The 14,584-nt window shown below is 38.3% G+C and overlaps 1 protein-coding gene across 2 annotated transcripts; it reads right to left on the bottom strand.

Annotated features, from left to right (window-relative positions):
• Positions 1–496: 496 nt before the first annotated feature.
• vgll4a (vestigial-like family member 4a) lies at positions 497–9,528 on the bottom strand. Of its 2 annotated transcripts, none has more exons than XM_031316436.2 (6): positions 9,282–9,528; positions 8,580–8,734; positions 4,834–4,996; positions 3,750–3,975; positions 3,109–3,223; positions 497–2,943 (listed from the first exon to the last, which is right to left on the bottom strand). In XM_031316436.2, exons 2-6 carry the CDS (start codon positions 8,659–8,661, stop codon positions 2,744–2,746), a joined length of 786 nt encoding a protein of 261 aa, XP_031172296.1. In that variant the 5' UTR covers positions 8,662–8,734; positions 9,282–9,528; the 3' UTR covers positions 497–2,743. The 2 variants fall into 2 exon arrangements, with proteins under 2 accessions (XP_031172296.1, XP_031172297.1); XM_031316437.2 differs by having other exon boundaries at positions 9,209–9,467.
• Positions 9,529–14,584: the final 5,056 nt, after the last annotated feature.

The raw sequence follows: 14,584 nt of genomic DNA, 5'->3' as shown, positions 1-14,584 counted from the left end.
AAAGAGCTAGGACTCCTGATTGCTTGTTTCAAAAAAGATGTGCTTTAATCAGTGAAACACCTCATCATTGCCTTAAGTATTTGCAACATTGAAGGTGCAACAAAGACAGCTACAGTTTTACAACGTAATATAGCAGTACAATTAAAAAATGATCTTATTTTGGGCAACTGTCTGCAAAAACACTTGGATTAGAATGAATTCCGCTGTCATCCCAGTTGATTAATATGTTCATCTATATCAACCATGACTTTGTACCTAAGCTTAAACTAAATGCAAGCCTTTCCTTTTTTTAAATTGTAATTGTTTGTTGTTGCTTTGATAAACTTTTGATGTTGCCTTGAATCAGGAAATCTGAGCAAAAATGAAGAAGAAAAAACTGAAACCTTTTGTTACTGCAAGCTACAGACATGCAAATAATATAATAGAGAGTATCTCATTTGCTGTTATGACTCGAGTATGTCACATTTTGTTTGGTAAAATGATGTAACAACAAATGTGCAAAGGTAGGCATTTGTATGTTTATTTGGAAGAAAGTAAGTACAAAACAGTGGCATTTTCTTCCAGAGAAATTAAGGACAAAAGTCAACAAATATTACTTTTTTCTATGTGGATGACACCTGGAGCAGGACCTTTCTGCAAACAGTGTTTGCGATACAGGTAGTCTAAATATAGCAATTAAATAACAATGGACTAATACCACAAACATATTACTGAAAGATCTACTTGTGTCAAACAAGCAAATTCTATGATAATCCCTACATTCCACTATGGTACACACAGAAAGCTAAACAAACTCTTTACACGGTTAGTACAGAAGTCTTTGACACTGCACCAAGAAAATCTTTGATCAAAAGACTGTTGTGTTCCTGCACTTATTCATCATCTGACAATTGTGGGAAAATAACCAACTTTTAGAAAGATAAAAAAGCATGGTTAGAAGGTAATGAGTGTCCATGCTACATATGAGTACACTTAATTGAATAGAAACAAAATATCTATGATCATTCCGCGCGGCGCAATGATAGTCTTATGAGTAAAATAAAATATAAAGACAGTATAGTGTATGTAACAATTTGAAAACTGTAGAATATTAATACAAATGTATGTTTTCACATACAGTTAATTGACATTCAAAAAAAAATCTGAATTTACAATACCATATCTTAAACAGTGTTGACAAATAGGTTACGCTACTATAAGTAGAGAATTTCAGAAGGGTGAGAAATTACCGCCGGTGGGGGAATAAGAAAACTCAACTGCACAAAAAAAGAAACTTTTGTAACCCACTTACACCTTTTCTGCATTATAAAAAAAGGAAGACTTTGGCAGCTCACACCATGACATCACCTTAATTAAAAAGGAAAAACGTATTTGTCATACTTGTTGTGCTTGCTAAACACAACTGAAGTGACTGATAAGTGTCAGTCAGTCATGGACACCCATAGTGCATGTGCATTAGATCTTAAGCTTTAAGGGAAATCAACTGCTTTGTCATTCAAACAGTGGAGCCATTCTCTGTTGTTCTCATTAGAAAGAAACTAATTTAGAAACAAAGTTAGAATTCGGTTGTCACCATGTTTTGCCGAAAGTCAACATGAAACTATCCATATGTTCAGAATAAATAAAGCCACTGCTAATAGACTGCTACCGAAGATCAGATTCAGCTGTGTTCAGACATGTAGAAAGCTATATAGCATCCAGGTCCAGAGAATAACAAAGCAACATTAGCCTTTTAAACTGCATTCAGACAACCTTGCCAGAGGCTGTGATTTGTAGATGGGTGCTAAAGAGATACACCTACATATAGTAATGAAAACCAGATACAAAAAATATATTGAGTACAACTGTACCAGCAGTGAGTATTTCTAAAATGTTACGGATAAAAAATAAATTCTGAGTAAATATTTAGTATAGAATAAGGTTTGTAATAGAAACCAGCTATTTGAAACATGCTTTCTAGTTAGACACATCTACTATGATTGATATTAGTTTACTAAGTAATCAGCCACAGTGAGCATATAGACAGGAAACTAAGATAATTCAGTTAACAGTGGATAAGTCCAGTTCAGGATCATAAAAAGAAGACCCATTAGTCTAGTGTCTTCAGAAAGCAGGGGGGGGGGGGACCAGAGCCTTAAACGCATTATCACAATTTCAAAACACAAAATGCATTCTTGAACACATTAGTTCCAACTGAAACAGGTAACCTGCTACCTAAACTATCAGAAACAAAAAAGAGCAAATAAGACCTGGCTGTCTTTTTCAAGTAATATAGATTAAAAGCAGAGGGATTTTAGAATGAAAAACGAAGACCAGATCTATGGCTTATATGTTGATGGGAAAGGCAGGGTATTTCTTTGGCTATCAAGGCAGCTGAAAGGCAGGTAAAACAGAGCATCAGCTGCGAACCGACCACTTTCTGAATCTCATTATCAATGCAAAATAATATCTCTGATTGATTGTACAGTTTCCACAGCTAACATTGTCAACAGAACTATGCAGTATTTATTTTCTCTTCTCCAATAAAGAGACGTTGCCAATTTTTAAGAGTACAAATCTGAGTGTTCTAATAAAATGGTTGACCTCGAGGTCCACAAGGGACAGCCTATGTGAGCACCATATGTTCTTGTACATTGTTCTTAGCTAAGGGAAGTTGATGCTTGGCAAGAAGTGCCAGTGGGGAATCTCCACTGTTAATATGCAAACACTAAGAAAGTGATAGTAATGTTTACTCCCCTCTGCTTCATGGATCCGTCTCTGGGATTTGATGACCCCCATCCTTGGCCTTGATTTGGAGCCAGGCATCTCCCAGCGCCTTTGCAAAGTGATCATCCACTGAACCTGTGATGGACACCGAGTTGGAAACAGGCTCCGCTTCTTTGTAGTTCTTTCCAAGGCTGCGACGGAAGTGCTCCTCAATCACAGGATCACATTCTGTGTTAGCTAAAACAACATTAAGTGTTGAGGAAGGAGACCAAAAACATGGTTATTACCAAGCATGTGATGTATAAAATATCATGCTTTATATATATATATATATATATATATATATATATATATATATATATATATATATATATATAAGCATTAGATTACACCCTGGCTTACCATTGGTCTTCATCTGATCAGTAGGTGGGCTGGGTGAACAGCCATTCATGTGGCAGTGCGAGAGGTTACAATTGCGGTTGCTCGCCGGGGCACAGGTTATGACGGAGGGACGATTCTATATGTGGAATGGAAATGCATACAATCAGCTAACACAGACACAGTACTATGTATGGGTTGGTACACTCCTTACGGATCTCCTCCAGAGAGACTTGACATGCAAAAAATACCCTGCACTGCTTAGTATATTGTCTATTATTTGTCCAGAAATGTTTAATAAATTAATGAAGACACTGTTTCACCTAAAATGAGAATTCTACAATCTCTGACTATGTAAACAGAGATAAAAGGTCTCCAACAGATGTAAGGCAAATACATAACAACTTTGTACTTTAGCAGAGGAATGTGACGACAACCTTCCACAATAATCTGTATGGTGGCTGGGCAGATGAGAAAATGTACGTCATGCGGATCCCTCGCGACCATGCGGATACAGCAAACATGAATTGCACTTTCATTTATCCAATTGATTAAACATAAAAATTGTATTTGTTTTTTTTCACACTCTTGTATTATCTATCTTATTCTTGTCACTGTGAACTTCAGATGTGGCCTCCTCCATGAAGTGTTAGAAGTTGACGTACCTGCTGCCGATCTACAGTCCCACCCACGGTAGACCTCTCTCTGGCCCCTACTCTAATGTCGTGGCTGCTTTTGGTCAGAGCCAGAGGCTGGTCTACAGCATAGCTAGACATGGAAGCATACAGGTGGTTCCCATGGAGACCGTTGGAGGAGGAAGTAATGTGCTCCACAGGACTGTGACCTAGGCTCCAGTGCTCATTACGATTGTCTCCAGCAGAGGGACGAGCCCTAGACAAAGAGAGTGCAAATTCAACATAGACCACCAACAGTTTCACCTTTTAATAGACAATTCATACACCAGCTGTCACATCACATTTATATATAATTAAAAAAAAATAAATAAAAAAAAAGATGACCGCACAAGGCTTAAACTGGCGAGGTGGTCTCGTTTGTCTTTTTTAGTGTGCAGCCCTTGAAGAGAATTAAAGATTATATGCATGATTTCCCTCTTGCAGACTTTGTTGTGCTGGTAATCTAAGTTGTCTCTTAAAATCATGATACTTTACAGCCTGGGAGGGAATCTCTGCATTCCACCAGAGTTAATGCTGTAAGGTTTTGTTTCATAATCTCAAATGGAGCTATTTCAGGCTGAATGGTTGAATGTTCTTTGACTTGTTCAATAAATAACATTTCTTGAGGATTGAGTGATCCTACCCACCTGCCAATATGGCTTTCTGTTGTGCAAAAACTGTCATGACGGTTTCCTTGTTTAAAAAAAGTTGGTATTACAAATAACAACAAACTGCTCTTCTACAGGTGTAATGTACGCTTTAGGGGAAGGCAATCAGTGAATACCAATGTTCGGGTTTGGGGAAATCAAAAAGCATTATTACCTTGTGCTGTGCAAAAGTATTTCCATTAGTTGGCCACAGTAAACCAAACCTTACTTTGAGATTTCATTAAAGCTCCCATGCGGTAAGATATGAATGTACAAATCTGAGTTCTGGTGTGTGTATATTTTGAGCGCAAAATATACTTACCATAGAATTTAAAAAGAGCCAGTGCTATGCGTTACAATGCATGTTGACAATGCCATGGTTGACACAGGACAACAATTTATGCTTTAATTTTTTAAAAGGCACTTACAGCTGAGTGGCAAACAATCTGCTCATTTTGGTCACGTGGTCATCATCACAGTTGATTCGGTCGTCCATTTGTTCTTCGCCATGCTTCCGTTTGCTTGGGCAGTGTGGAGGAGGCCCAGTTATGTTGGACATAGCAGTGGGCAGGGAGGGTGTCCTGGACTCATCTGTAGGAAGGATTCGGCAGTACAAATAATCTAATTAAATTTAGATTCTAGCAACAAGTACATTAACTCCACATGGAACATAAACTATGGCCTAATACGTCTACATTTATTGCATCATGACCAAATGTAAAAAGTTAGTTTGATTAAATTAACTTGGCCATGGCATCCATTCAAGCAATCATTGGTTAACCAGATTTTCAGTTTAAGCAAACCAATTGTTGGCCTGCAAAGAATAAAGCAGGAAATAGTTTTATTGATGTCATGTCATTTTAAAATTAATCGGGAAAAGACAATTAAACTCTGACCCAGATTACCCCGCTGACATCCCAAATATGGAAAGTTGAGGACATTCTTTAGTCTTCAGGGATAGAATTGATTTCTGAAGGCAGCTTTGATTGAAAAGGTCAATTGAGCAATGAAAAAGTCACAAGAGTAATTTACTTCTGGAGTAAAATCACCTCCTAAACACTGAGGAAATAACTTTTTAAAGTGGTTGCCGGCTTGGCAAACAGGCATCAGCTTTTGGTTGCCAAAACTGACAATACGGTTGTCATTAGGGCTGGATGATTAATCGAAAAATAATCGTAACCGAAATTTAGAGCCTATAACCGACGTAATTTTACCTAGTCGGTTATTTCGGTCTTTTAATACTATTAATATTTCCGAGGCCGCCCACTGTGTGTTAATGTACTTTCCCCTTAAAACATATTACGGCCGCCGCGTGTGTAGTCACGTGACTCCGCCCCGTCCAGTTTGCGACCATAGGTGCGTTCCGATCGGATAGTACTTGTACTTTTTAGAGGAAAAGTACACTTCTAAGCAGTTTTATGAACTACTCTCCCCCAAAATCTTTTTCCCGTTTGCATTCCCACTGGCCAAGTGGCCATAGGGACTGGTAGGAGGGGTAAGGGAGCGACGCAAGCACAGCAACGGTCTTTATAGCATCGTCACTAGACCTTAGCGTCACATACAACAACAACAAATTATGCTAATACTTGGGCACTTTACCTATATTAAATGCATGTCCATTCTCGTAGTAATTCACGTAATGTTTTGCTCAACACAGACGGGGCTTTATTATACTCAGAACAGACCCCGCCTCTGCCTGCTGCGCTGCGGACGTGTGTGTGTGTGTGTGTGTGTGTGTGTGTGTGTGTGTGTGTGTGTGTGTGTGTGAGAGAGACGGCCGGCGAGCCGCAGGACACGCTTGTGGAGTTTAACTTTTTTTTTTTTTACATTAAAACTTAAATTACTTTTTTATAAGACGTTTTTATTTCATTGTAAAATCTACTGTTGTAGATTTCAGTTCAGTTGTTTGAAATATTTAATAAATAAGCATTAATTGCTATCTGTGTGTTGTTTCCTTATTTTAGAATCACAAAGATAGGATTATGCACTCTTTCATTAGAAAAAATAACCGTGAACATATTTATAGTATAAGTATATCACTGTTTTGAATTACGGATTGGATCAATTTTCGGATCAGCACAAAAAAAGGGGGGAATTTAAATGATTATTAAAAATGTAATAACAATAACTTTTAACAATAATGACTTCTTTCACCAGTAAATTGCTGTTAAAAGACAAAAACAGATGAGACTGTTGTACGTCCCGCTGTTGGAATCCTCTACAGTGAAATACAGTCACACTTTTACACCGTTATCTGTCAGCATTTTAACTGTTTAATCCAGTAGCTAACGGTAGGCTAACGTTAACTGCTGCCAAGTGTAACGTGTTATTAGTGTTTACGGTAACACTTTACTTACTTAGGTATCTACATAAGAGTGACATGACACTGTCATGAACACAGTCATGACACTGTCATGACACATGAACTCTAACTCTAACCCTAACCATAACTTGTCATGACAAAAACCAAATGACAATTACTAAAAGAAGCGTTCTGTCATAAACGTTTATGACTTGTTTATGTTTATGACACATTCATGACAGTGTCATGTCACTCTTATGTAGATACCTTCAAGTAAAGTGTAACCGTGTTTACTAGCGTGACGTTGCGTCAGAGAGCAGCGCAGACATTTAATGTAGCCCCATAATAAGGCACTGAAATCAGCGTTGCTTTTCCGTCTGGTAGATACCCGGCACCGGTGCCATATTAGCAACATGTGCCATTAACGTGAACAGAAAACTGCATTGCCTGTATCTTTTCACGCCAAACGCACGTGTGGAAAGCGATCGCACAACAGCTGAAATGTTGTGTTGCGCATGAACGTAGTGTTTAAGACAACCAAATTAAGATTTTCCAGTTTTGTAAGTTTTGATTTGTTTTTATATATTTTTTTTAAAAACACAAATATTGAACAGGTAGTTGCCAAAGGAGGCAACCAGATGCCACGAAATGGTTGCCAATCGACTCAATCTGGTTGCCAAGGAGAACTGGGCAACCGTTACTGTCGAGCCCTGATACTTTTTCCTGGCAAACTGTTTATTTATTCTAAAGCAGGGTTTCTGCAGGTTTTACCAAGTCAATTTAAGACCTTTTTGAAGACCTTTATGAATGAAATGTAAGACCTACTGTATATCACAATTAATTGATTTTTAAATTTTAGACTTTTTAAGACTCTTTTCCTTGGGGGTTATGGCCTTCCCATATAGACACAAAGAGTGTAGGCTAAACAGTCTTAAGTCTGACCCTTCTGCATCAAATAAGGCAACATTTGTAGAGTTTGCTATTGTTCTGCACCATATACAAATCTTTGTTGGTACTTAGGTCTGTGTGCAGTTTATAACATGCTAAATAAGAGTTAGCAGTAAGGACAGATATGTAATTTAAGTAAACAATTTTTTTTTTTTTTTTAAGAGGTATAAGGATGAGGTAGGGTTGGTGGGATGAACGTGAGGTATAGGTTTTGAATATTAGCACTGGCATAGCTGTTTGAGTATATGATAAATATGATTTAATGGTTTATGTTATGAAGGGGTAGGATGTTTAGATAAGTGAAAACTTTTTCCTACCCTTTTTTAAACATGTAATATTTATTCATGTTGTTTATGTTTTATGAGAATTTGGATATTGAGTTTGCTATATGTGTACTGTTCATTCTGTTCAAAATTGTAAAGTTGTGTGCTTGTCAGTAGGGCTGTACAATAAATCGGTTTTTTTATCATCAAGTTATTTGATATAAACACATGGCGACAGACTGACATATTTGTCATAGCTACATAGGTTTTTTTTTTAGTTAACTTAAGAGTTATCATCTGCACTTTAAAATGTAGCTATCACTTTTTTTTTTTATTGGTGCCTTAGTGTTCAGTTCAATTTGTTCAATAAAAGAAAGTTGGTAATATTTTTTTATTCAAGCAATGTGTTGAATTTAAACAGTACACTGAAAGCAGCATAACTGGATACACTTTACTATTTTTATTTATCGCAAGTAATGTCGTTCTCCCATATTTTTCTCATATCGTGCAGCCCTAACGTTAAAGTTAACGTTACATGTCAAACCAAAACACTGAAAAATTGATGGTGGTAATTAGGGAAACTGCAACGTGTTAGTTCCACAAATAAGTTAAATACACAGTGTAACGACTTATTACAACACACATATAATGTCAAACTAACCTTCGTAGTGCAGTCTCCCGATGTTATTGTTCATCTTGTCCAGGAACTGAGAGTTCAACAGGTCCATTCTAGTGATTAGCATTTACACGAACAGGCTAGTTGCTAACATCGATGTTAGCAAGACACACCAGCGAAGGCAACACAAACGTTATATCCTGAAGAAGATATAAAAATAAAAAATAGGGAACATCAGATAGTAAACAGGAATGTAAATGTGGTTTAACGTTACATTTGAAGCAAATTTAACTAAACACATAGCTAGGCTCAGCTAACCGCTAGCTAACATTACAATGTTAGGCTAACGTTAGCTTTAGCCAGCTAGCTTTTACTGCTAACATTACATGAGTTAGTTTACTTAGATAAGACATTTAGCTACAATCGCTAATGGTAATGATTAATATATACAATAGTTTTACACATTATGTTACAGTAGTTAGCTAGCCAACTGCTATCTTAGTTGCAGGAGCTAACAAACTAGCCAGCTAAGTTTAGCTACTTGACACAAACTAGCCAACAGCTAGCTAAGCTAGACCCCAACTCTGGTACGTTAATTAACGTTAGTTCGCTATAAGGTCCCAGATTCTTGAACTAACGTTACAAGTAGCGTTAGCTCATTAGTGACAACTTACTTTACGTTACGTTCAGTGCGTTTCTATCCAACAACTAATTTTCAAAGTAGCCTAACCTTAAAAGTTGACTCACTTCATCGACGAAATGAGCTTTACAGCCACAACATCACCATGGCTAGCCCAGCTTGCCTTTACACTGCCTTCACCGCACGCACTTTCCCACCGCACCAGTCGTCACACAAAAGAGTGGTGAGCGGCCCTAGCGGAGACGAGGCGAACTGGGGCGAAGTTACCGTGTCTGGGGATCTGTTCGACACAAACTTGTATGATGACATCCAGCTAAAAGGTGCCTTCATTCTGTATAAATATTGTGATTTGCGGAAGCGCATTGTATTCACATAAAAAAGTAATTTCATTATGTTGCATCTTTAACTGTCCGTTTTCATACTGTGGATTTTCTCATCTATAAACATCTGACTTATCATTTCAGCAAAGTTGAGGTTGATTTTGATGTTCACTACGCCACTTCTACTAGATGATGTCATCCTAGTATCCATGCATAAGATTCAGCACATGGTGCAGCTTTTTTTGAAGCCAATATACAGTACAAGTACAAATTTAGACTGTCCTTATGTCTGACATGTCTGGCATGACCAATATTCAAAAAGAAAATGAGACTCTCAGGTCCTTGTTTCTATGGGTATTCTGTCAAGAAGACTTGACCATAGGCTACATAACCTTTATTTATGTATCACAAAATCACAAATTTGCCCCAAAGAGCTTTACAATCTGCACAACAACTCCCTCTGTCAATAGATCCTAGATTCAAATAAGGGAGAACACTCCAACACCTTTAACGGAAAGAAATATAGTTATGCAACAGCTGTTAAAGAGTAGCTAGACAGAGTGACAGTAAAAATACAATATTGTGGAACAAAATGACAATATTAATGCAAACCATAGGTGCAAACATACAAGCTATAATTAGAGCTGCAGTTGTCACTGTCACAAAACACCACTATTCATGTGAAGCTAAGTTTTGAAAAATGTTGTTATTAATTTTCAGGATGATTTACTGTTTACCAATTCCTTCTTCTGTTCCATTTGCTAAAAACAGATGCATTTGCTCCTCTCCCAAATATACATAGCCTACAAACAGTTCACTGCTTGAAAATATATATATATATATATATATATATATATATATATATATATATATATATATATATATATATATATATATATTTGTGGTTTAGAAATGATAGCAGTAGAGAAATGTTAAATTCATTTAAGGTTAATTTAGACCCTAATTAATCCACATTTAGAGGTATAAAACAAATCCAAGTATGTATTTTGTAGACAATTCATTATATTGCAAATCCATGTGTTCTACACAGAACAAGTTTACATTAGTAGTCATTACAAAAAATTATTAGTAAACATAAATTAAAAAAATTCTGGAGTCATGTTGTCTTAAATATGCATGTTAAGTTAAACATGCAAAGACATTGTACGTTAAAATAAGCTACTTATCTCTACTTAAGAAATAAACGTAGCATAAAAAGTAAGGAAATTTCGTGTTTGGTAGATTATTTCTCTGTGGTAACAATGCTTTTTGGCAATTCAATTCAATTCAATTCAATTTTATTTATAGTATCAAATCATAACAAGCGTTATCTCGAGACACTTTACAGATAGAGTAGGTCTAGACCACACTCTGTAGTTTACGAAGCCCCAACTATTACAGTGGTTGCCTCAAGAGCAAGCATTAGCAGTAGCTATTGCGACAGTGGCAAGGAAAAACTCCCTTTTTTGTTAGGAAGAAACCTCGGACAGACCCAGACTCTTGGTAGGCGGTGTCTGACGGCACCGGTTGGGGGTGTGGTGAATGGTGGCAATAATAGTCATAATAAAGATAGTGAAACAGTGACCACAATGGTAGTCGTAGTAGTTCATGTTATAGTAGGGCACAGCAGGGCGTTACGGGGTGTGGTGTGGCACAGCAGCCTGGGTGGACGCAGTTGGACGCAGCAGGACGCAGCAGGACGCAGTCGGACACTGCGGGGAATCGCAGAGCGTAGCAGGGTGTAGTAAGTCCATAGCGTCAGCTGCACCCAGGATCCTGGTGTAGGTGCCACCCAATTCCAAGGCGATGTTCTGGGTGAAGAAAAAGCATAGGGACTCCGGGGAGAAAACTCCCCAGAGCTAGGTTAGTAACAAGCATTTCTGGGACTAAGATGCACACAAAAGGAGACAAGTGAAAAGAGAGAAGAGGGAGCAGCTCATTGTGTCCTTGGAAGGAAGGAACTTCCGACAGCAGTCTAGAGTTATAATAGCATAACTAAGAGAGGCAGGCTAAAGAGAGGGGCCCTGGACCGGGCTCGTACTCTCCCCTGCCGGAACGGGCTTGTATTTCCTGCCTCCCTCTACTCTACTACGCTGCAACTCCTCACTCCCTAATTATAAGCTTTATCAAAGATGATGGTTTTCAGTTTATTCTTAAATGTGGCGACGGTGTCTGCCCCCCGAACCCAAGTTGGGAGCTGGTTCCACAGGAGAGGAGCCTGGTAGCTGAAGGCTCTGGCTCCCATTCTACTTTTAGAGACTCTAGGAACCACAAGTAGCTCTGAGTTCTGGGAGCGCAATACTCTAGTGGGACAATAAGGTACTAAGAGCTCTTCTATGTATGATGGTGCTTGACCATTTAGTGCTTTGTAGGTCAGGAGAAGGATTTTAAATTCAATCCTGGATTTTACAGGAAGCCAATGCAGAGAAGCTAATACAGGAGAAATATGATCTCTTTTCTTAGTTCTTGTCAGAACACGTGCTGCAGCATTCTGGATCAGCTGGAGGGTCTTGAGGGACTTATTTGAGCAGCCTGATAGTAAAGAATTACAGTAGTCCAGCCGGGAAGTAACGAATGCATGGACTAGTTTTTCAGCATCGTTTTGCGAGAGGATGTTCCTGATTTTGGCAATGTTACGGAGATGGAAAAAGGCTGTTCTTGAGGTTTGTTTTAAGTGGGCGTTAAAGGATAGATCCTGGTCAAAAATGACTCCTAGATTTCTGACAGTAGTGCTGGAGCCCAGGGCAATACCATCTAGGGTAGCTATATCTTTAGATAATGAAGTTCGGTGGTGCTTGGGTCCCAGCACAATAACTTCCGTTTTGTTTGAGTTTAACATCAGAAAATTGTGGGTCATCCAGGATTTTATATCTTTAATGCACGCTTGAAGTTTAGCTAACTGACCGCTTTCGTCTGGCTTAATTGACAGATATAATTGGGTGTCGTCTGCGTAACAGTGAAAGTTAATTGAGTGTTTCCTAATGATATTGCCTAGAGGAAGCATATATAAAGAGAATAGAATTGGTCCAAGCACTGAGCCTTGAGGAACGCCATGGCTAACTTTAGCGTATTTGGATGGTTTATCGTTAATATTAACAAATTGGGATCGCTCAGAAAAATAGAACTTAAACCAGCTTAGTGCGATTCCTTTAATGCCAACTAAATGTTCCAGTCTCTGTAACAGGATGGTATGGTCGATAGTGTCGAATGCAGCACTAAGGTCCAATAAGACAAGTATGGAAACAAGTCCTTTGTCAGCAGCAGTTAGAAGGTCGTTAGTGATTTTCACCAGTGCCGTCTCTGTGCTATGATGCATTCTAAATCTCTTCAAATAGACTATTTCTATGCAGAAAGTCACACAATTGATTAGCGACTACCTTCTCAAGGATTTTGGAGAGAAAGGGGAGGTTAGATATAGGTCTATAGTTGGCTAAGACCTCAGGATCGAGGGTGGGTTTTTTCAGAATAGGTTTTATCACAGCTACTTTAAAAGACTGCGGTACGTGACCTGTTAATAAGGACATATTGATCGTATCTAGTAATGTGGTGTTGACCACGGGTAGTGCTTCTTTAAGTAGCCTCGTTGGAATGGGGTCTAAGAGACAGGTAGTTGGCTTAGCTGAAGAGACCCTTAACATTAATTGTTGGAGGTCTATAGGATAGAAGCCGTCTAAATATGTATCAGGTCTTATCGTTCTCTCTAGCCCTCCTGTGCCCAATGGTGAGCCGTTAGAAGCTGTGGGCAGAAGGTGATGAATTTTTTCTCTAATTGTTATAATTTTATCATTAAAGAAGGTCATGAAGTCATCACTGCTCAGAGCTATAGGAATAGATGGCTCAACAGAGCTATGACTCTTTGTCAGCCTGGCTACAGTGCTGAAAAGAAACCTTGGGTTGTTCTTATTTTCTTCTATTAGTGTTGAGTAATAGTCCGATCTGGCATTTCTCAGGGCCCTCCTATAATTTTTTAGACTATCTTGCCAATCTACACGAGATTCTTCCAGTTTGGTGGAACGCCATTTGCTTTCAAGTTTTCGTGAGATTTGTTTTAATTTGCGGGTTTGGGAGTTATACCAAGGTGCTAGTTTCCTTTGCACCGCCACCTTCTTTTTGATAGGAGCAACCGAGTCTAAAGTAGTCCGTAGGCAGGCCGCAGCAACGTCTACAAAGTTATCAAGTTGGGAGGGACTAAAGTTAACATAACGGTCCTCAGTTATATTAAGGCATGACATTGAGTTAAATGCTGTTGGAATATCTTCCTTAAATTTAGCTATAGCACTGTCAGATAAGCATCTAGTGTAGAAACTTTTATTTAATTTCGTATAGTCTGGTAGTAGGAATTCAAAAGTTATTAAAAAATGGTCTGATAATAAAGGATTCTGCGGAAATACTATTAAATCGTCAATTTTGATGCCATATTCTAGCACAAGGTCAAGGGTGTGGTTAAAACAGTGCGTGGCCTTATGCACCCTCTGACAACCAATTAAATCTAGCAGTGAATTGAAAGCAGTACTAAGGCTGTTGCTGTCAACGTCCACATGGATATTAAAATCACCTACAATAAGTACTTTGTCTGATTGAAGGACTACACATGATAAAAACTCTGAGAATTCAGATAAAAACTCAGAATATGGACCTGGTGCTCGGTAAACAACAACAAATATAATTGGCTGTACTGTTTTCCATGTTGGGTGTTGAAGATTAAGAACAAGGCTTTCAAACGAGTTATAATTTAGTTTAGGTTTAGGATTAATTAACAGGCTCGAGTCAAATATGGCTGCAACTCCCCCTCCTCGGCCTGAGCCTCGTGGAATTTGGGTATTATTATGACTGGGAGGAGTGGCTTCATTTAGACTAACATATTCGTCATGGCCCAGCCAGGTTTCGGTGAGGCAGAATAAATCAATGTGGTTATCTGATATCAATTCGTTTACCAATAGTGCTTTCGATGACAGAGATCTAATATTTAATAATCCACATTTGATTTTCCTATTCTGTTCTATCATTGCAGTGGTTGTTTTAATTCCAATTAGGTTGTTTAGTATAGCGCCTCTTTTGTTGGTGTTTTGTTTAATCGGTCTCAGTCGGGG

The sequence above is a fragment of the Sander lucioperca genome, chromosome 12, assembly GCF_008315115.2.
Source record: "Sander lucioperca isolate FBNREF2018 chromosome 12, SLUC_FBN_1.2, whole genome shotgun sequence".
Taxonomy (NCBI): Eukaryota; Metazoa; Chordata; class Actinopteri; order Perciformes; family Percidae; genus Sander; species Sander lucioperca.
The sequence above is the reverse complement of the archived record's forward strand: the minus strand, read 5'-3'. Positions and strand labels throughout refer to the sequence as shown.